Source organism: Engystomops pustulosus, chromosome 2 (assembly GCF_040894005.1).
Source record: "Engystomops pustulosus chromosome 2, aEngPut4.maternal, whole genome shotgun sequence".
NCBI classification, from domain to species: domain Eukaryota; kingdom Metazoa; phylum Chordata; class Amphibia; order Anura; family Leptodactylidae; genus Engystomops; species Engystomops pustulosus.
The window spans coordinates 130235421-130258919 of record NC_092412.1 but is presented as its reverse complement, the minus strand read 5'-3'; the positions used below and the strand labels follow the sequence as shown (position 1 = coordinate 130258919).

Here is a 23499-nt window from a genome sequence, read left to right as displayed (position 1 = left end):
ACTACAGTTTTGAATTTTTACTACAGTTTTGAATTACACTTATTAGAAATAGTTAATAAATACATGTACCTACAATTTCATTTTTGGGGTGACCTGTAACTACATTCTTTCAACCCTATCTGAAACAACATATGATGGATATTACAAGCAGATACATAATAATTGATTTATTTTATAGCATTCATATAATATAAGATCAAGCAAAAATTCTGATGTTTTTAAGGGGTATTTCACACAAAAGATTTTGGACAGAGAATCTGTGCCAAAATTAGTCTCTTACAGAAATCAATGGAAGGCTGATGAAAAATGGAGAATGCACTATATTCTGAATGAAATCCAGACAGACGACACTAGGCATATTTTGATAGGAAGGCCCAACGGCAAATTTTGATCTGGTATTTTTGGCAGTAAAATGTGGCATAATGTACAAATGCAAATATATCCTGAATATAAAAATCTACATCTATTAGTAACTTAGTAAACAAGGAAACATTTAACTTTTTATGGGTATGCATATAGGGAAATAAAAATAATTTAAAAATAACCTAATTTTGTGATGTTTAAGAGTGGCCAGCAAAAGTATATACTGGTTAAAGATCAAAGAGATCAAATTCATTGGAAGTTGTTTCCAGTTTTAGAGTAATGAAGTCTTCCACAAGGCTGGTAATATCTGCACATTATCAAGATAAAAAATAAAGTCAAGAGTTTATAAACAATTGCTTTCAACATTAGGCTTCAAATGGAAAATTATATGTAGAAGCCCAATGCTGTATATATTTCAGAATAGGGTGTAGGGAAATGTGTTTTGCTTTTAACATAGCTCTATTTTTCAACCATACACAGACTTTTGGCTCCACTGCTGAAAGCAGACAGTAAACTCATGTTGTTTAACATCAGTAGGACCTATGTCAATTAGAATTACTCAATTTTAATCATGTCCATTTAAAATTACAAGCTAATTATTGATAAGACTTAAAATAAGAGAAACATTTAATACTTTATACTGTACTTACTTTCTCCATTTCCATCGTTATAATTATTTTTTTTTTCTTAAAGATAAGGAGTTATAAGAAAATGAAGTATTTTAGTTCTTACATGGTAAACAAATAAAACAATTCTAAAGAAAGGAAAATCTACACTCGCTTTCCCCTCAAACAAAATAAACATAAAATAGGTATCACCACATCCCAAAATGGCAGATAAATTAAGAAGTAAAATAATTATTCCTTACTGTGAACACTAAAGTGGAAAAAACATCTAAAAGTCCTCCACATCAAATAAAATGATTTGCCACTAAGGCACTGTAACGTAATTACAGACATTTTTCGGATATGTAAATAAGTAGAAAAGGGTCAACTTCTGAATGTAAGACTCAACTTCTGCATAAAAGAGTCACGTTTTCTCCAGGCTGCCAGTGAACCATGCCTCCTTCTTTTGACTGACAGCTCAGTATCTCTTCAAATCTCATACAGAAAGTCCTGTTCCTGTTCTTACCAGAATGATGTGCCTCCACTGGTATGGTGAATTTTGCAGTGAACGCTGTGTGGGAAATTGCAGATCTTCTGACCATTACTGCACTCCTGCTGTGGGCAGGGTCATGCCGTGTGGGCGGTCAACATAGACAAACGGAGAAAAAGTTTGTGGAACAATTTTACTGCTAGGAGGAGGAAGATTTAAGCTGGAATGCTGCGCTGCACCCCAATGGAAATCTCTCAGATTACTTTTGTATCCAAAAGTCATCATAGTATTAGGCAGGTGTGTCCTCTCTCTGCTTTAATTTTTTCTGCTTTGGAACATTCAGTACTCTGTTGTAGAGCTTTTCCAGATATCCAAAGGCTGTTGTGATAAAGATGCCTATGCTAACGGCTTATGTTCTTACTCACTAAACTGCTTGTCTTCTTCAAAATCTCTTGCAAGAATTTCTGTAATACTTACACTGGTTGAATTTCTCTAAATCAGAGGAGTTATAAATCTCACTGCAGTTGTCAGAGGCCTTTGAGTTTGCCTGATGCTGGTTCTTTCATTTGCATAATTTCTGGCATATTTTACCTGCTACTGCAGTCTATAATAAATAAATGATTTGTAGACGAAGGGCACTTCAACTGTACTGAGTACTTATAAACTGGTCTTTCAGTCCTGGCAATTGGTGGGTGTCTTCAGGGTCTCTCACTTTAAAGATGGTTCAAATGGGACTGTTGGTCACCATAACAGAGAATAGTTCTCCTTGTATGTTATGCCTTGGCAAAACTGCAGTACAGGCAGTCCCCGGGTTACATACAAGATAAGGTCTGTAGGTTTGTTCACAAGTTGAATTTGTATGTAAGTCGGAACTGTATATTTTATCATTGTAATCCCAGCCAGAACTTTTTTGGTCTCTGTGACAATTGGATTTTAAAAATGTAGGGTTGTCATAAGAACCAGAATTAACATTAACGCTTCATTACAGACACATTTCATAACTGTTACAGCTGATCATTGTAGCCTAGGACTAAAGTACAATAAATTATCAATATCTTGAGGTCCGTTTGTAACTAGGGTTCGTATGTAAGTGCAGTGTTCTTAAGTAGGGGACCGCCTGTACTTCCTATTCTCTCTGCTCTCATAGGCCCTTTAGGCTACTCTTCCACCCCCTGAGAAATCCCCCGTGCCTTTATTCCCACTACGCCGCCAGGCGTGCCCCATTAATGGCCACTTTTTGTTCAAGTGGCATAAAGTGGGAAACAATCGCCATTCCTGATGTTATATCGGAAATTGTGATTTCAGACCATGAACAGCAAAAAATTTGTGTACAAGCCCTGTTAAAAATTCTCTATTTGTAGCATATTGTTAAATTATGTACTTTCCCTTAATAAATCTAAACTCTACTGAATGACTACCATATAAATTTTATTAATATGATAAGAGAACTCCTTAACACAAGAATTTATAGCACTGTGAGAAAGGTTTGCCAATATTTTTTTAAATTTTTTTTATTTACACAAAATAGCAAAATTGCATACCATATCATAACATATGGTGATATTAAACCTATCACATATCTTATCCTTTAGCACTTATCAAATTTTAATAATATCTATATTCTATTGTCATCATCTACCTTGAGGTCAAAATTCTCCTAAGGAAGAGGAAAAGAAAGAAAAAGAAGAAGAATAGAGAAAAAAAGACTAATATAGATGTAATCAATCCAAATTTCTCTTTTTTTTTTACTATACATCCGAATTTCCCTATATATAGTAACCCCTAAAAAGATCTGGCTTTGTGCTCCATGGTTCCCATTTCTCCATGAAAACTGAGGTTTTGTGCTTCTCTATAGCTGGCTTCCAAGGAGGGACCTTGCCCATCTTTTCAATGTGGAACTATTTCCATTCTTGCTGCACAGCGGCGCCGGCTTTCATGCATCAGAAATCGGGGGGGGGGGGGACAGTTGCAGGCTATTGGGCGCACAATGTTAGTGAATCGCGGCACAGTGCATTGTCGTCGGACAATGCACTTTTGGAAACTACTCCGAACAGGTTACCAACTATGTTAATTTATTTGGTAACGACTCCAGACTTTGCCAATCTTTGGTAACGAATCCAAGGTTTGCCAATTTGACCGTTCTGATTAGAGAACATCTGTGATTATTTTACATTGCTAAGGAAATTTGAGATTTAAGTTAGATGGGTGTGAAATTGGCTCCTGACCACCATGAAGCAGTCAAATCCCCATTTTAAAGCCCAGCTGTTAAGTTAGAACCTATCATCTGTCCTTTGAAAGTTTAGCAACTTGCTAAAGTCCTTAAATCAGCTTTTAAGCCAACACTTTATAGCTTTCACCAGCAAAATGACCAAAGAGGGCTGGTAACTACTAGCCTCATAAATTATTTCTTTGCTTTACAATGCGGTGCACATTTAGCAAAATCAGAAGAAATACAAGTACAAAGTACTTAAAACTATGAACTACTAACAAAGAATTGCTGATTACAGACGTTAAAATCATACTTCACACTATATTTGCCAGCGTATGAATAAACGTTCAGCATGTAAGATGACCTGGCTGTGCTTAAGTTTTCAACTGTTTTTTATGGTTGTGTTAAAGCACAAAGATCGGTCTGTGTGGAAAGACATAAGAGTATTTTTTTATGAATTAATAATGTTTTATTGTGGCAAGAACACAATGACCAATTTCTTGGATCCTGATTTAACTGTAATGATTTCCTACATTCTAAGTAATGGCAAACATCTTTATTTTCTATGTGATTGCACACTTTGATCAATGTAAAAATCAGCAGATTGAAAAGCCAGTGTAAACTCGTTTAACTATTAACTTGAGACCACCACCACATTTCAATAAACAGCATTTAAGTAACCAGAAAAACTTCATGTCCGTTTAAGCCGCAGTCAAGCATTGAAAGGGGTGCACAGTTTAATCTGTTTTACAGCAAGTCCAACATTAATTTGCTTGTTCTTAATAGATGGAAAAGCACTCTGGTGGCCAAGGAGGGGTCATTAATTCATAGTTAAATGTGTCGCACTTCACAGCTCTCAGGCTGCTTGACTAAAGTAGTAACGCCTCTAAAAACCATCAATTATTTACCAAGGCTAGACAAATGTGTAGATATTTATTAATTCAAGTCTGTGGTTTCTTCCTTGCTTTTATCCACAATCACAAATGACTACATTATGTGACATATGTAAAACCCACTAATCTAGACAAAAGTTATGGTCTGTGCACCATAAAAAACATTTTTTATCTTTTAAGTATGTCTTCTTCTGGATATGGAAATGGGAGCCTTGCTAAAATAAATAATAAAATAATAGATATAAATAAAAGTATACTCAGGGACTATCTCCAAATTCAAAAAGAGCTTGCTTCGACACTTTTTTGTGGGAGTGGGGCAGATAATCCCAAGGCTATGGAGATCTCCTATGCCGCTAACTAAAGCGCAGTGGGTGGAGACACTCAACACAATATTACACATGGAGGAACTGAAGGCTAGTGTTGAGGACAAGCATGACCTTTTGGATAAAACATGGAGTCCCTGGATCACTTTTAGAACCCAAACGGCTATGGAAGCTTGGTTAAAGGCTAGTGATCCCACATCCTAAAGTTCAACCTCTGGATCTAGGGCGTCTCTCCACTTTCCCCACCCTTGGACTCATTACCCTTTCTGTCTTATCCCCTATGTCAGTGATGGCGAACCTTTTAGAGACTGAGTGCCCAAACTACAACCAAAATCCACTTATTTACCATGAATTTACCAATGTGGCATTTTAAGCATTAACTTACTGCTATGTGTTCTTCCACATCTTTCGATTTTATCGGCCAGCTAATGCCACTAATACAGTTGAAAGAAAGAGGGCAAATAGCTTCTCTCAGGGTCTCTCTGTACAGGAAGAATGGTGGGTCTAGCAGGATGACCTCCAAAGATAATGCACTTCTGTCAACACCTTCTCACTTTTACCGCAGTTCCAAACAGCCAATGAAATGTCACTTTAAAATAGCGCTGAGAGCAGCATCTCATAAGTTGCCTGCAACTGCAGAAAGATTTGGTGTATTTGGTCGTGTTTGGTGAACTCTGTCCTGCAGTGATGGCCTGAGTGCCCACAGAAAGGGCTCAGAGTGCCACCTCTGGCACCCGTGCCATAGGTTCGCCCACCACTGCCCTATGTTGTCTTGTGACCCCATGTAGTTTGCACTATGTTAATTGAGTTATTGTTTACGGTTTATTCTTTTTTAGATTGTGCCAATTTTTAGATTTTCCTGTTTTAACACCTTCGATTCCATTATGCAATCCTGTTAATCTACGCATTTAACATAACGATACCTCTATACTTGAAATGCTTGTTATAATTTGCTTTAATTGTCAACGTGCATACTAAATAAAATTGTTATTGAACCATAAAAGTATAACAACTGCCAAATTGAAAACATTACTTTGTAGTTTTGATCTATTATAAAAAAAAAAATATTTTAGAGCTATAGAAACAATTAATTTTTTGTGCAAGCTATTTGTTATAAATATGTAAAATGAACAGAACAAATATACACTAGTCTAAAAATAACTAAATACATAATGAAACAAGTTGATTTAAATATTTAGTAAGTATTCCATAATAATTGCAATAATGCTGCAATAAAGCAGTGTAAATAAAAGTACCGTACTGAAATTGAGAGCCCCAATGACAGTGGGGCTCTCAGTTTTCATATATAGTAAGAGAAATAAATAGTGGCAGTGGCAACTCTTGTCTCAATTTAAGGTAAGGCATATATGTGGTGTGCTGCTAACTCTATTTATAGATGAGCTCATTGTAAAAAAGAATTACCCGGTTTAGGACAGGTTATCAATTTCAGATCCGTGGGGGCAAGCATTCCCACCGATGCATTCCTGACAATAGCCCCTGCTGTCAGAAACAACACAAAGAGTGGAACTGGTATCACAACTCCGTTCTACGTTTAGTGAATCAGGTAACTCTGCCGCTCAACTCCTATTCTGGGGGCCAGGGGAACAAATAGGAGAGGCATGGTCCTATAGCAGACTTCAGAATGTGAGCCCCTACCCCCTCAGAAAATATACATATTTACACTTATGCACACATTTCATCCACTGATATATACATTTATACACTTATGTACACTGATATATACATACTATACACAGATCTGTCCTAGTAGGTGCTGACTACATGTAAGAGCCGAAATTAGAGATGAGAGATCCATAGTCCTAACATTCTGCTGTCCCCTCCCTCTCCCCCGACATTTCTTATCTAAGATTCCGATTCATGCTGTGTACTGTAGAAGATGTGCACTGTTCTATACATATTATACTGTACAATGTGCAGCATAATATGTATATGGTGAAAATCGCTAGTCTGGCCAGATACCGAGGCCCCCTCACACTGCGGGCCTCATAGCAGCTGCTATGGCTGCTACCACTGTAGATATGCTAGGGGCTCATTTACAGTAACCAAACATAACCACTAAAGCTCCAGGACCGAGCTATGCTACTTACACCATTTTCTGTGATAGTTTTTACTGGCCAGTAAACTGCCTATAGGTGAGGGTTACCAGATGCCATTATGAGTATAATGAAACCTATGTTGGATTGGGTCTGTTGATTTAGGGTGTTTGCAAGTATTCAACAATATACCTGCTACTAGAGCTAGCGGAATTGTTGGGTATACTCCTGTAGGACTACCTCTTGTAATGCCTTGTTTGATGTAAAATAGAGAGCTGCTACGCTGAGAAGAGTTCACCTGCTCTGGCTTCTGATGATGTATATATTTTTAAATAGGCTATCATTTCAACTCACAATACTATTAGCAAAGTAAAACATGAAATAATTTTATGTATGTTAAAAAAGCAAGAACAAACATACACATCTTTAGAATAGATGCAATGGTAGGACACTGTCCCCATGTGGCCACACTGGAGACATTTTTAGAACCAGGAACATGTTTTACTACTGCAACTACTTATACTACAGCTGCTAAGTTAAAATGAAGAGGTTGGCAATATAAAACTTCACATCTCAGGACAATATAAATATTTTTACAGGGATGTTACAATAAAAAAAACAAGTAAGCAAATTCTGCTGCGATACACAGGTATTGGTTATTAAAAAAATCTTACAATTCTTTCCTATTTTAAAGGAGTATAAGAGAAACGATAAATGGAAGATGAAAAAAGAAAATTAGCCTAAGAAGTGGAGAGTGTGAAAGACAATACAGTGTGAGGTGACTGCTTTCACTAGATTGCTTTATTAATTCAATTATTTGCTGATTTAGGGAATAAAAATATATGACTACTGTGATAAATAACATTTTAAAAGAAAATTATGGTCAATTGTTTACTACTGTTATAATGGAATATATCCTAGGCTTAGAGAAAGGAGTTCTTACTATGAACAAAAATGCTAAAAAAAAAAAAGCATGGCAGCATTCTGTAGGTTTCATTTAGTTAAGCAAAAGAAAAAAAGAAAGAAAAAACAAGTAGGATGATTTAAAAAAAAAAATTATGGTAAATTGTTTACTTCTGTTGTAATGCGATATATCCTAGGCTTAGGGAAAGGGAGTTCTTGCTATTAACAAAAATACTAAAAAAAACTTGGCAGCATTCTGTAGGTTTCATGTAGTAAAAATACTAAAAAAAACTTGGCAGCATTCTGTAGGTTTCATGTAGTAAAGCAAAAGGAAAAAAAGAAAGAAAAAACAAGTAGGATATGGATTAGATAAAAACATTATCTTAAGAGTTTTCTTTCTATCTAATCTCCTTTCATGCTGGCCTCATTCGCAACTTCTCTAATATATCAGCTCTGTTACTGTAAATGTAATGCATTGACAGCATGGTGCTGTTCAGTGGTGTGATATATTAACTCCTCGCAACATATCTCCTTATGTACCTTGCACCACCCATATCGAGTCCATTCCAGATCACAGCTCTCTGCTGCATGCCGCTTTGCCAACAACATAAATACTGCCATTAAAATATTTGTTTTAATTCTGACCGTAGAGTCACAGCTAATAAACAAGAAAGGCAAAAGGAAAATTAAAAAACAAACTAGATGCAGCTGTTACGGTGGAAATTTCACAATTGTTCTTCAAGTATCCTTTTAAGCAGTACTTTACGACCATTTCTATCTTATAAAAAAGAAGCATAACATACCATGGGAAGGGAGAAAATATACATTATTTTTCAAATTATTTTAAATTGCTAATAGTTAAAGAAAACTTTTAAAATAGAAATGTTCTAAAAACAGTGACATTAATATGTGTAAAGTTAACTCGTACAGCAAAAAACATTGTTCAAATTAGTATCAAGCCTGAACACTGAGCTTCTATGGCACCCAAGTCCTGTTCTCTAATAGTGTCATTGGTAGAGAAGAAACGCAAAGGAAGTTGGAAGCAGACCACAGAGTGAATCAGATAATTATAACCTCCTCATTATATCTTTGTCTAACACCGAGGTATTAACCCTCATATCCTCCTCTTTCTCCAGTCAGCCCCGTGTCCTACACAGCCTGCTCTTTCCCCTCACAGTTCTCCATGTGCAAGTAGAAGTAATTCATTGATGTACCTACAGGGCATTCTGATGCTGATGATATCAGTGCAGATCCTAAAGATCCACTAGAAAATTGCATCTACTTATTTTTTTGTTATTTTTCCCTGGGCTGGTCCTTCAGCCACAGAAAATGCACAGATTTATAGAGATTTTGCAGTAAAAAATATTATCTAATTTTTGTTCAAGGGTGTATTTATCATAAAAAATATTTCATAGTTTCATAGTAGATGAGGTTGAAAAAAGATGAAGTTCCATAAAGTCCAACTTAAATCAATTATAAATTATACAGTGTTGATCTCGAGCAAAGCATAAAAAACATGCAAGACTGATGACAATTGGTTCAAATTAGAAGATAAAATCCTTCCCAACCCCAATATGGCAGTCAGAATAAATCCAAAATAAATACAAAACTAAATGTTTTGTTCACATAACAAGAGGGGCATCCAGGCCCTTCTTCAACACATACAATGTATCAGCCATTACAACATCCTGCGGCAGAGAGTTCTATAGTCTCACTACTCTTACAGTAAAGAATCCCTTCCTATGGCGTCTCTTCTATAGCCATAGAGGGTTTCCCATGTATTTGACTACAAGCCTAGGTATAAAAAGAATTTTAGAAAGATCCCTGTACTGCCCATTCAGATATTTTTATTTTATATTATATAAGGTCTTCCTATAGCCTTCTTTATCGTGGATTTGTACTGGGTTTCAAACAAGAAGCATGATAATGGTGAGCTCCTATAGTAGTGTTTGTCTAGAACAATGATAACCACATTGTATGGATTGTAACGTAGGTCATATGAGAACTTATGGAAGCGCATATTATTAAACATTGCACATATTAGCTAAACACTAAAACTTTTTATTTACAATAGTATATAGACATTGTTAACCACATAAAGGACACAGCCCTTTTTAGTTTTTGAGTCTACAATTTTCACTTGCCACTTACAAAATTCAAAAACATTTTTATTTTTCTGATAATACAGAGCTGTTTAAAGGCCTGATTTATGTGTAACAAATTGTACTTCCTAGTGACCGTATTTTATGTTCCATAACTTGTACTGGGAAGCTGGAATAAAATTCCAAATGCTGTGAAAATGACAAAAAAAAATTATATGCACCATTTCCTTTTGGCCCAGTTTTTACGTCTTTCAATGTGCGCTCCAAATGACAAATAGCCTTTATTCTTTGTTTTGGTACAATCACGTATATACCAATGTTATATAAGTTTTACAATGTTTTAGTAGATTTAAAACAATTTAATCTTTTGTTAAAAAAATCTTCATTTTGTCATATTGTGAGACCAATAACTTTTTTTGACTTCAGTGTACGGAGCTGTGTAAGCCGTCATTTTTTGCTGGTTGAGATGACGTTTTTTTGCTACTGTTATGGGGACTGTACAACCTTTTGATTGCTTTTTATGAAAATTTTGATGTGTCGCAAAATGGAAAAAAGTGGCATTTGAGGGTTCACAAACAGCAATAACCATTTTTATATATTGATGAATTAGGACTTTTGTGACACAATGATACCTAACATGTTTATGATTTTTTGCAAGAAGTAGAGGAGCTGTGACAACAAACAACACGTGGAGAAGAGAACTTACAGGCTAAGTGGCTGTATACTTGTGACTGTATGGCTGTGGTGTATGTTACATGGGATTGCATGGCTGATCCCATGTAAGGTGTAACATACACCTCACCGCTTCCATACCATGACATTGGGGAACATCATGGTCATAAAAGATCACAAACCTGCAAGGATTGGTTGTGGTGATAGATGTCTTTGGTGCGTACATTTTAGTGACATCTTTAATAATTTTTGTGTTTAATCTTATCATTTTCCATTGTGGTTAAATAATCAAATGGAGAAGTGTAATTTTCTAAACTCTGCAGTCTAACATGTTTATGATTTTTTGCAGGAAGTAGAGGAGCTGTGACAACAAACTACACGTGGAGAAGAGAACTTACAGGCTAAGTGGCTGCATACATGAGACTGTATGGCTGAGGTGTATGTTACATGGGACGGCATGGCTGGTGTGGCTGAGGTTTATGTTACATGGGACGGCATGGCTAGTGTGGCTAAGGTGTATGTTACATGGGACTGCATGTATGGTGCAGGCTGAGCTGTATGTTACAATCGAATGCATGGCTGATGTGGCGGAGGTGAATGTTACATGGGACTGCGTGGCTGAGGTGTATGTTACATGGGACTGTGTTGCTGGTGCAGGCTTAGGTGTATGTTACATGGGACTGTGTGCCTGGTGTGGGCTGAGGTGCATGTTACATGGGACTGTGTGGCTGAGGTGTATGTTACATGGGACTGCGTGTCTGGTGCGGGCTGAGGTGTATGTTACATGGGACTGTGTGGCTGTGGTGTATGTTACATGGGACTGCATGGCTGGTGCTGGCTGAGGTGTATGTTACATGGGACTGCATGTCTGATAGGTAGATATAAAGATGTATTACTGGGGGCGAGGAAGCTGTATGTAGCTGTGTTACTGGGGGATGAGGCAGCTGTATGTAGATGTGCTACTGGGGTTGAGGCGGCTGTATGTAGCTGTGTTACTGGGGGTGAGGAGGCTGTATGTAGCTGTGTTACTGGGGGCGAGGGGGCTTAATGTAGCTGTGTTACTGGGGGCGAGGGGGCTGTATATAGCTATTTTACTGCTGGGATAGTGGATAGTGAGCCGGAGGACACTACACTCAGTGGGGGCCTCCACCAACCTTAATCTGGCCCTGGCCTCTGGTACAGATCTTGTGAAGACCCCAGGCTGTTATGGCAACTGATCGTCAGTACCAGCTGACGTCATGGGGAGCGACAATCACACAACCAAGATGGCGGCCCAGTGTGCAACGGTCTGTTACTTGCCACCGGCAGCATGTAAAGGATTAACACCTGCGATAGGTGCCAGCACCGATCGTGAGTGTAAACAATGGGTGTTTGCTGCATTATGACTGTGAGCCCTCTTCATACACCCACTTCCATACCATGACGTTGGGGAACATCATGGTCATAAAAGATCATAAACCTGCAAGGATTGGTTGTGATGATAGATGTATTTGGTGCATACATTTTAGTGACATCTTTAATAATTTGTGTGTTTAGTCTTATCATTTTCCATTGTGTTAAATAATCAAATGGAGAAGTGCAATTTTCTAAACTCTAAATCTGCAGTCTGCTACATTTTTTGCACCAGGGATGAGTTTTATGAAAGATATTTTTATAGGGACTGGAAGCAAAGGGGTTTCTGCAAGGGGGTGCCACCACAGGTCTTTATGTCACAGACCTTATATTGTCCTGTGAGTAAGCGCGAAGCTTAGGCTGATAAACATATCAAGAATTACTTTGTATTGAGTACCATGAGGGTATTGCATGACTAGACAGAACAAAGAAACCATCAAAACATTACCCTTTCACTAGAACATTATCATAAAAGCAAGTTCTCTACATCTCAGACTACCCCCTGTCAAAATCATAAAACTTCATGGGAAAAGATTTCAAAAGTAATATATTAGAGACACCACTATTACAAACAACAGCTCTCATTAGAGTAATGCACTAATTGACAGGCTTTGTGAAGTCAATAAAAACAGCAGAGGGCTACATTAGTAGGTTGTAACCTAAGCATACTAAATAAAAGTCTGCCTGAACAAGTCCTCCGGATCCCTTGACATTTACAAGGTGGTCCTCTGCAAACACTTTAATAGCTGACCTGTGGAGGCAATCTGCATTCCAAACCAGCAATTGTTGTGAGGCTCAAATATTGCAACATAACTACATACAATCTCCTAGGGCAGTGATGGCGAATCTTTTAGATACAGAGTGCCCAAACTACAACCAAAACCCACTTTCATGTAGCAAAGTGCCAACATGACAATTTAAGCAGTAACCTATTGATCCCTGCTGTATCACAAGTTTCAATCATATTGGTGTCCTGAGGACACCAATACAATAGAAAGCAGGAGACATTTGGTTGTAGCTTCCCTCCAGAGTCCCCTGCCCACAGAAAAGGCTCCGAGTGCCACCTCTGGCACCCGTGCCATAGGTTCGCCACCACTGTCCTAGGGTAAACTTTGAGGTTTCCATATGATCAAGGTGCTAATAGATCGGAGGAAAACAATACAGACTGTACATACATCACAAGCTCTCTTGCAAGAAAAGTTGTGTTTATACAGTGGTGGCCAAAAGTATTGGCACCCCTGCAATTCTGTCAGCTAATACTCGTTTTCTTCCAGAAAATGATTGCAATCACAAATTTTTTGGTATCAATATCTTCATTTATTTTGCTTGCAATGCAAAAAAACACAAAAGAGAATGTAAAAAACAGGTCCTTGAGATTTGAAGGGTGCCTTCTCCAAACTGCCATTATGAGATCTCTCCATAGGTGTTCTATGGGATTCAGGTCTGGACTTATTGCTGGCAATGAGTCTACAGTGCTTACTCTCAAACCATTTTCTAGTACTTTTTGAAGTGTGTTTTGTGTCATTGTCTTTCTGGAAGACCCATGACCTCTGAGGGAGACCCAGATTTCTCACACTGGGCCGTACATTATGCTGCAAAATTTGTTGGTAGTTTTCAGACTTCATAATGCCATGCAGACAGTCAAGCAGTCCAGTGCCAGGGGCAGCAAAGCAAAACATCAGGGGACTTCGCCATGTTTGGCTGTAGGGACCGTATTCTTTTCTTTCCCTGTAAACTCTATGATGATACCCTTCCCCAAAAAGCTTTACGTTTTAGGCTCTCAGGTAAGTTTTGGTAAACTCCAACCTGATTTTTTCATGTTCTTACTATACAGTCCCTTTTCCTTCAGACACCAATGGACAGTAGGGACAGGACACTACTGTACCCTCGGACTGCAGGGCAGCTTGAACTTGTTTGGATGTCAGTTCAGGTTCTTTATCCACCATCCGCACAATCTTGCATTGAAATCGCTCATCAATTGTTCTTTTCCACCCACATCTAGGGAGGTTAGCCACAGTGCCATGGGATTTACACTTCTTGATGATGCTGGGCACCGTAGACACAGGAACATTCAGGTCTTTGGAGATGGACTTGTAGCCTTGAGATTGCTCATGCTTCCTCACAATTTTTATTCTCAAGTCCTCAGACAGTTCTTTAGTCTTTCTTTCTTCCATGCTCAATGTGGTGCACACAAGGACACAGGACAGAGGTTGAGTCAACTTTAATCCATTTCAACTGGCTGAGTGTGATTTAGTTAATGCCACCACCTTTGAGGTGCCACAGGTAAGTTACAGGTGCTGTTAATTACACAAATCAAAGAAGCATCACCTGATTTTTCAAACAGTGCCAATCCCCCGTTTTTATGCTTGGTGTGGAGTTATATTCAATTTGGCTTTTTGACAATTATTTTTGTGGTTTTCCATTGAAGACAAATGAAATGAAAATAATATTACCAAAGAATTTCTGATTGCAATAATTTTTTTTAAAAAACTGAGTATTAACTGACAGAATTGCAGGGGTGCCAATACTTTTGGCCACCACTTTACCATTGAAAATATGAATTCTATGTTGTATTTGCATTTTCTAACTAGGCAAATCTATTTCAATTACTCATTTTTACTTAAACCCTTTAATACACAGCCAGTGATGTCATTTTGGGGTCACTATGCCCTATTGCTGAAAATGTATTAACTTTTTTTGTGGGTAGATTGTAGAGAAAACATCAATTCTGTAATAGATTTTTGACTGTTTGGTTTTTGGTGTTCATCGTAGTAACATGTCAGATTTATTCTACAGGTAGTAACTGTATTATATACAGTATTTCACAGATATAATTCCAACCTGTCTCGATCAGTCGGGGTGTGAACAATTATGGTTGCTCCCGAAACTACCATAAATTTTCTGACTTGGGGTCAGGCAGGGCTGGTTCTTCTCACAAATAGTTTCTCTTGTCTGCTCCCTGCAGTGTCTCTGCATTGCCCCCCCCCCCTGCATTCCAAGACGATCTCACACACAGAGACTCATGAGCATTTCCTGACAGCAAGAAGCATGGTTAAGGAGACTAAATCTACAATCTGCAGACAGATAAGATCTTTATAGCAGGGGAAGGAGTTGTAGCAGTGCTGACAGTGTTTTATTGTGTGTTATATCCATCTCTTGCATCTCATGATCTCAAATCTGTCTCATCTCTCTTTTTCTATGTGTCAGATAAAAAATAAGTGAACATAAACCTGGAAACTGATAACTCAACCACTTTGTCAGCACACAGCATCTCACAGCACTAGAGGGATCATGAAGTGTCTGCTTAGAGAGTCCCCGCTCACACTCTGGAATTTTACACTGATCATCACTGAGTGATAGGAGTAAAATTGCAAAGTAAGGGGGTTAAAATGATCTTTATTGTGTAAACATAACTAGAGGATTAAAATTTGAGAAATAGAATAGAAATAGGAAGACCCATTTATATAATAATAATTTTGTATTATTGCACGGATTATTATGGACACTGTGATACTTTGTGATCATGTTTTACACTTTTTTTGTTTTATATGTGTTATATGTAAAGGGGCTTATTAAAAATTAATTTATTTTATAACTTTTTTTATACTTGTCCCCCTATTATACTATAATACCTTGCAGAATTGACAGCCTATGCTGTGACAGGACCTTATAGGCATTCACTATGAACAGCCCTGGGGCCTTTGCTCATATTGATTAGCTTAGAGTTGCCATAGTGCCGATCAGAGCCCAGACAAAAACGCTTCAAACATGGGTAATATAAAGGGTTGTCAACGGTAGATTGCCGCTGAAACCCTGTGTTCCTTGATGATGGTTCAGCTCCGGTGTAGAGCTGAACTGTCATCGGGTCCATGATGTGCTATTAAAGCATGCAGCACTGAACTTCTTTTTTTTTATTGTAGATTTTATTCCTTCTTCATTACATAGACTTTCTAGGCATACGAAGTGCAGATAAGTGTAGATAAACAGTGACAGTATAAATTATCAGTAGTGAATGCATTGATTATGTTTTTTTATAGAGGTGTTATCTCCTATTGTGATCCACTCAGATGTAAATTAGGTGATTGAAACAGAGAAAACCCATAGAGGATAATTTAATTATCGATGTGGCTGTGTTCCTTTTCTAAAAGTTTATTTGTGAATTAGCTTTTGCTAAGTGGGTGGTAAACTTTATTTTAAAAAAAAAAGCATATAGAGACACCGCCCTTAAGAAAATAAAGGAACTTTCGCTAGTAGGAGTAAGGATCATATCTTTTGAATGGGACAATTTTTTGGCTGGCTGCAGTTAATCCTACAAATAACATATCATTTGGTGATCAAAATCTCAACAATTTCTTACCACTGGGGTTAAACGCCATACAGCAGATTGGTTTTTCATGAGCAGGAAAATGGGCAACAATACCTTCACCATCTGAATCTTCACTGACAAGAACCTAAGGCAAAGAGCAGAGGTTAAATGTATCCAGTAAATTTACAAAAAGAGGTAGAATTGTCAAAACTTGTATTTTATTTATTTCAATTACTAGCTTTTAGTGCTGTATCTTACACTTTGTAATGTGGCATGAATTTCTATAAAATAACTTATGTTACCATTGTTTGGATTAATAATTGGTTACTGAATGCTCTTTGTCTACCTAGTTTGAAGGTGAAGGACATATTTAATAGGATTCTGAAAGCTCAAACTATTTTTTTTCACATGAAACAAAGTGACAAAAACAGAATTAATACAAATGTATACAGTACATATTGATGCATTCCAATATACAGACAATTTGCAGGCAAAATACAATAAATGCTGCAAAAATAAGAATAAATCAATTTACAATAGATGCATTATATTAATAAATGCTTGACAGGCTTTTAGGTGAGCTCTAATGGCATGACACTCTCAAAGTTACATCAAAGTACTAAATGTTTTATTAAAAGTTTTCTGCCTGATTTAATCGAGGACAAGACCTACTAAGGAGGAGAAAATAATATCTTTTTTTTAATATAGCACCAAAATATTTCACTGTGTTTTACAGAACATGAGGGACATATACAAACAAAATATCACTTTACAGAGTAACAAAATGATGAGAAACAATAGGAAAGAGAGTCCTGCTCACAAGACCCTATACCAGCGGTGGTGAATCTATGGTACAGGTGCCAGAGGTGGCACTTATAGTCATCTCGGTGGGCACCCAGGCTGTCACCCCAGCACAAAGTTCACCAGAGGCCTCCTCCTGCAGTCCCATGCCACCCAGGACGTCCCGCATTCAGTGCCTTTTTTAAGCAACCTATCCTGGTTTCCTGAGACCACTGGAAAAGGAAGGAGGTATCGACAGGGCTGGAATATCATTGGAACTCCTGCTCTGAGCCCTGCTACTCCTCCTGTTCATGGGATACAGAAGGGGAGCTACAAATCGTAAATGTTCTTCTCCTCCTTTTTACAGTATTGGTGTCCTCAAGATGCCAATACAATTGTAAGCTGTGACAAAGTCCTGGCAGCTAATTTTACCACCAAAAACTGGGAAAACCTATTGAGCCTGTAAGCCAAGAGTGAGAAATGTATTGGTCACAGCATCCCAGTATATAGCCAGCAAGCCCCTGTAGTATATAGTCAGTCATCTCCCTTTAGCATATAGCCAGCCAGCCAGCCCCTTTAGTATATAGCCAACCACCCCCCTGTAATATATAGCCACTAAGCCCCCTGTAGTCTATAGCCAGCCATCCCCCTTTAGTATATGGCCAGACAGCCTCCTTTAGCATATAGCCAACCAGCCCCCTCTAGCATATAGCCAACCAGTCCCCTTTAGCATATAGCCAGCCCCCTGTAGTATATAGGCAGCCATCCTTCTTTAGTATATAGATACCAATCCCCATTTACTCTATAGCCAGCCCCCTTTAGTATATAGCCAACCACCCCCTTTAGAATATAGCCAGCCAGCCCCTTTAGCATATAGCCATCAAGCCTCCTTTAGTATATAGTCAGCCCCCTTTAGTGTATAGTGAGCCCAGCATAGTATATAGCTAGCCAGCCCTCAGTACTCACCTTTCCGCTGCCCCGGTCAGGTCCTCTTCTTGCTTCAGCTCCAGGTCAGCGACGGGTCCGTGCACATGGCCTGGCCGGCACACACTATAATGGCAGCGGTGGCATTGGAAGAAGAGAAGACCAGTGGGGGGGCGCCTGAAAGCTAAGTTTTGACTTTATTTTTTTTTTCATAAATATCAAGTATAAGCAGAGTTTGAGGTTTTCAGCATATTTCTTGTGCTGAAAAACTCGGCTTATACTCGAGTATGTACGGTAATAAGTTACTATTTAAATTTTAAAGTGGGTTTTTGTTGTAGTTTGGGAACTCAGTCTCTAAAAGGTTTACATCACTGCTCTACACAATAATCAATACAATCTATGAATTGGACCAACCCCAGGGGTCTGGTATCCCAGATTCCCAGAATGAGAATCTAAAGTTTTTATATAAAGACATCAGTATCTGAAAGCAGGTATGCATTGCATCATACCAACTGCCCTAATATGCTGACTTTATGGGCAAGAAGAGGCATCCACTCATCTGGATTGTGGTGCTGAATTTTGGTGCTGAATTTTGGGCATATCTATTGTTTCTGCCATAATTTGCCCTAAAATAGTCTTAAACTTGTGCCATATTTTTTTTTATAAAACAAGTCTCATATTCTTTTTTTGAGAAAACATAAACATTAAACAAAAGAAATATAAAATAAACAAATCAAATTGATCTGCCATATTAATTAGACATTTTATGGCTTGAACATCAAAATAGCAGAGGTTATCAAGAGCCAATCAAACGAAATACAAAGTTATACTTGACATTCTTTTTTTTAATTGCATATTTTATCCAAAGGAAAATTAATAGGCAGTACTGTTATACGCAGAGCGGTAAAGAGAGCAAAAAGACGTATACAAAACAACAAAATGGCACAGAAAAGACAAAATGAGGAGGGTAAACAAGATGAGGACAATCAAAAGAGTCTACCCAAAGCAAATGTGCAGAAACCTCACTTTAAGAGGATTTCAACAGTTCCGAGATTGCATTTAAATGAACAATACGATTATTCATAGAGGTTGTCAAATATTCCAAATCCCGAACATCACAAACCTGAATGACTATAGACTTGATCGTCATAAACTAAACCAGACACTTTTATTAATCTGGAGCAGTTTAAGAATGTCTGTATAACTTTGCACTTCTTAACCCTTTAATGTTAGGCTCACAACTAGCTGTACCAGAAAAATCTAACCAGAATATTGAGTGACAACAACAATTAATACAATGATCTCAGCAAGGAGACACATGTTTAACATGGCTAAATCTTCATGTGTTGCTTAAAAGGTTATTCCCATGATGAAAAGTTTCTTAAATATACTCAAGATGACAAAATAACACATTCTTTAATTCACAAAAATGTAGCATTTCACAGATATAATTCCAACCTATCCCTATCAGTCCTGGTGTTTACAATTTTTTTGTCGCTGGATTCAACTGTTCTGACTGATGACTGTTTGATGTTTGGATTCTTCTCATGAATAGCTTCTCTAGTCTGCACAATGCAGTGCTCTCTGCCTCCTGCCTCCCCCCCTGCATTACAAGACCAGCTCAGACACAGGCAATTCCTGCCAGCAAGCAGCAGTGTGCAGGGACTTACTCTACAAGCTACAGAAAGATAAGGTCTTTATAGCAGAGGTGACTGGGTGTTTGGTTAATTAGGTGAGGGAGTTGAGAGTGTCATTGGGGGACATGTATTTTAGTTTTCTTTGGTGTATAATTGAGATTTTTGGCAGGTTTTTTTTGTGCCTTATTTATGATCATGTCTTTTTTCTTGTGATTCACGTTTCCTGGCAGGTGAAATTTTGACTTTTTTTTAGACTTTTTGTTGCAAATGTCTCAAATCCACATGGACAAAAGCCATGTGAGGAAGGTTATATACAAAAGTGGACACAATTGTAAATTTTGGATTTGAGGAAGTGGCCTGCATTTTTAAGCACTCTAGTCACACCCCAGGGAGATCACAACATATGAGGCTACGGTCATGTGTGGCATTAAGACATGCATTTTTAAACGCATCACATCAGTTGAGAAAAGGAGATTTGCCTGATTACATTGCTGTCAACATAGTGTTTACAAAATGAATATATTAAGATGTTAACACATAGTACATGCATGTTTTAACACAGTGTTAACATCTGTTAAAATTGCATTAATGCATGTGTTTTGGAAACACCATGTTGACAGCAATGTAATAAGGCAAATCCACTCTTCTCAACTATTGTGATGCGTTTGAAAAATGCATGTGTTAGTGCCACGTGTGACCTCACCCTTAGAAGTAACCAGTAAAATGTGAATGCAAAATTTTATGATTTTTTTTTTAAATACCCAACAGGTTTAAGTGCAATACATTTAAAGCATGTAACATAATTCCAATTTACATGTTAAATTAGGCTGCATGAAAAAAAATCCTGCCCTGGACCATGTACAGATTTGCCCCCCAAAAATTCAAAAAAATAAGAAAAAAAAAAGTGATACATAAGTGACCAGTTGCACAGAACATCTGGAAAAGAAAGATACATAGGGTACACTGCACAAGGTGCAGACCAAGGAATACCTGAAAACCGACAGCAAAAGTAGCTGTGCAAAGTCTGATCTGTCTCTTCTCTCTTTTCTATGTGTCAGATGCTAGTAGAATGTTCAGAAGCTAAATAAAAGTGTAGATAAACCCTGTACCTTGATAAATTTAAGCGCATTGTCAGGACACAGCATCTCAAAGCACCAATGAATCATAATGTTTCTGCTTAGAGAGACCCTGCCAACACTCTGGAATTTTACAATGACCATCACTGAGTTACAGGAGCTAAACAGCAATAAAACTGAGTAAAATTGTAAAGTAAGGGGTTAAACCATCTTTATTGGGGAAAATCACTAGGGGATTGAAATTTGAAAACTTTCTTTCATGGGCAAACCCCTTTAAAGGAAATCTACCACAAACCAACCCCACTAATATGTTGGTGTGTGCCTCCTCGGCTTTTCTTAAATACAGAATAGTAGATTTAACATAATAACATCTTTTTTATAAGGCCTTTAATTACAAACAGGCATCAGCTGATTATTCTTGATAATAAAAGCATCATCAGAGCTACTTAATTCCAGTCCATCTTGAATTTAGTCCTGGAAAACCTTAAATTTAATCAAATCTATATAAAAAATAACCTTGAGATCATTATATTTTGTTATTATATTAAAGGGGTTGTCTGAGACTAATTAAAAAAACAAAAGGTGGCCGGGAGGGGGCTGTTTAAAAAATAAAGATGTATTTACCTTCCGGGGCCCTCTGGGCGTCCCGAGCTGCTGTCGCTCCGTTTCACGCGCCATGTAAACAAACATGGCCGCAGTAACAGTTCTGGACTCAGCTTGTCGGATGGTTGTCGGGTCTGGCCGGAAGCTGAATCCTGCACTGCTCCTGTGGCCATGTTTGTTTACATGATGCGTGGACCGGAGCGACAGCAGTGCGGATCACCTGGAGGGCGCCAGAAGGTAAGTATATCTTTATTTTTTAAACAGCCCCCTCCCAGCCACCTTTTTTTTTTTTTTTTAATTAGTCTCGAACAACCCCTTTAATATAACAATACACTATATATAAACGTATGTATAATTGGTCTAAATGCAAGAAGGTAAAAAGAATTAGGTACAGTATTATTTGGACTATAAGGCGCACCGGAGTATAAGACGCACCATCAATAAATGCCTGTTGAAACGTCTAGGTTCACATACCAGGCGCACCGGATTATAAGGCGCACGGGATTATAAGGATAAATGACCAGTGGGTGGCAGACCTGTGAACAGTTAAAGGCAGCTATTGTCTGTAAGTACAGTTCATATATAAGGCGCACTGGACTATATGGCGCATTTTTGATTTTTGAGAAAAATTTTTGTGTGCATATAGTCCAAAAAATATGGTAGGTTCTTTAATGCTTCTCACTTGGGTTCTTAAAACTTAACAGCTCCAGTTTTATGAGAACAACTTGGGTAGCATCAGAGGGCAATTAGATACATAGGCAATGCAGATGACTCCTAGTTCAGCAGTAGCAAACTGCATTTAGTGGAAAATATTCTGACCTCTTGACCTTTGACAGCCAGCTCATTCACTTCTAATTGGGTACCAGAGGAAAGAGATATTGTTTGTCAATGTGCTAGAAATCAAGAACAACAGATGAGGTCAGAGTTAACATCCTGAAGTGAGTATGAGGACTGGGGCTGGCTAGAGTGAAGAGAGAACAAACAGCTGCCCTGGGGATGCCAGAGCAAGATGTTTTTAATGGGATCTACCATTTACAGACATTATTGCTTAAAGGGTGTCTATAAATACAGAGCACTCAGCACACAGCGCTTAAGATAATAAAACCTGTCTTTTTATTGCAGCACACACTAGGGGAGTAGTGGCAGGACCTAGTGCCTGCACATTGGCCTCACCTTTGTTCTTCATTGGTGATGTTATCAAGTATGAGGCCTGCACTGTTTCTTTCAAAGTTTTGCTATTAGGTGAAATTAAGAAGAAACATGTCATGACCCAAGTAGGTCTTTAAATCAAGTTGGTCGTTCCAGATTTGGATCAACCACACAGAGTGTATATAATAGTACAACAAATTCTTCAAATCTTTGAATAAATTCATTAGTAGTTCATTAAGTTGATAGCAATACAATGCCAAAATCAAAATGATTTTAGCTTGAGGTGAAAAAATCTAAGCAAACTAATAAAGTAGGTCAGAAGAGTCAGAGACATTTTTTTTTTTTTTTTTACAAAGGAGAATTTTTAAATAACACACGGGTGAACTGTAGGTCACTAAAGATCCAATGACCTTATACAGGTGGTACCCTACTTAAGAACACTCGACTTACATATGACCCCTAGTTACAAACGGACCACTGGATACTGGTAATTTATTGTACTTTAGTCCTAGGCTACAATGATCAGCTATAACATTTATCAAAGGTGTCTTCAATGAAGCTTTATTGTTAATCCTGATTCTTATGACAACCCAACATTTTTAAAATCCAATTGTCACAGAGACCAAAAAAGTTCTGGCTGGGTTTACAATGATGAAATATACAGTTCCGACTTACATACAAATTTAACTTAAGAACAAACCTCCAGACCCTATCTTGTATGTAACCCGGGGACTGCCTGTACATCTATAACAGTACGGTACAGTACTATATATACAGGCGGTCCCCTACTTAAGAACACTCGACTTACATACGAACCATAGTTACAAACGGACCTCTGGATATTGGTTATTTATTGTACTTTAGTCCTAGGCTACAATAATCAGCTGTAACAGTTATCACAGGTGTCTGTAATGAAGCTTTAGTGATAATATTGATTCGTATGACAAGCCAACATTTTTAAAATCCAATTGTCACAGAGACCAAAAAAGTTCTTGCTGGGATTACAATGATAAAATAT

General features: G+C 37.8%; 1 protein-coding gene across 7 annotated transcripts in view; it reads right to left on the bottom strand.

Moving 5' to 3' along the window:
- The window catches only part of BCAS3 (BCAS3 microtubule associated cell migration factor), an 818800-nt gene that overhangs the window by 574865 nt on the left and 220436 nt on the right, over nt 1–23499 (bottom strand). For all 7 annotated transcript variants that reach the window (XM_072136426.1, XM_072136427.1, XM_072136425.1 and 4 more), the window contains one exon: nt 16364–16457. In XM_072136426.1, coding sequence (XP_071992527.1) covers nt 16364–16457 — 94 coding nt within the window. The remainder of the gene's footprint in view (nt 1–16363; nt 16458–23499) is intronic.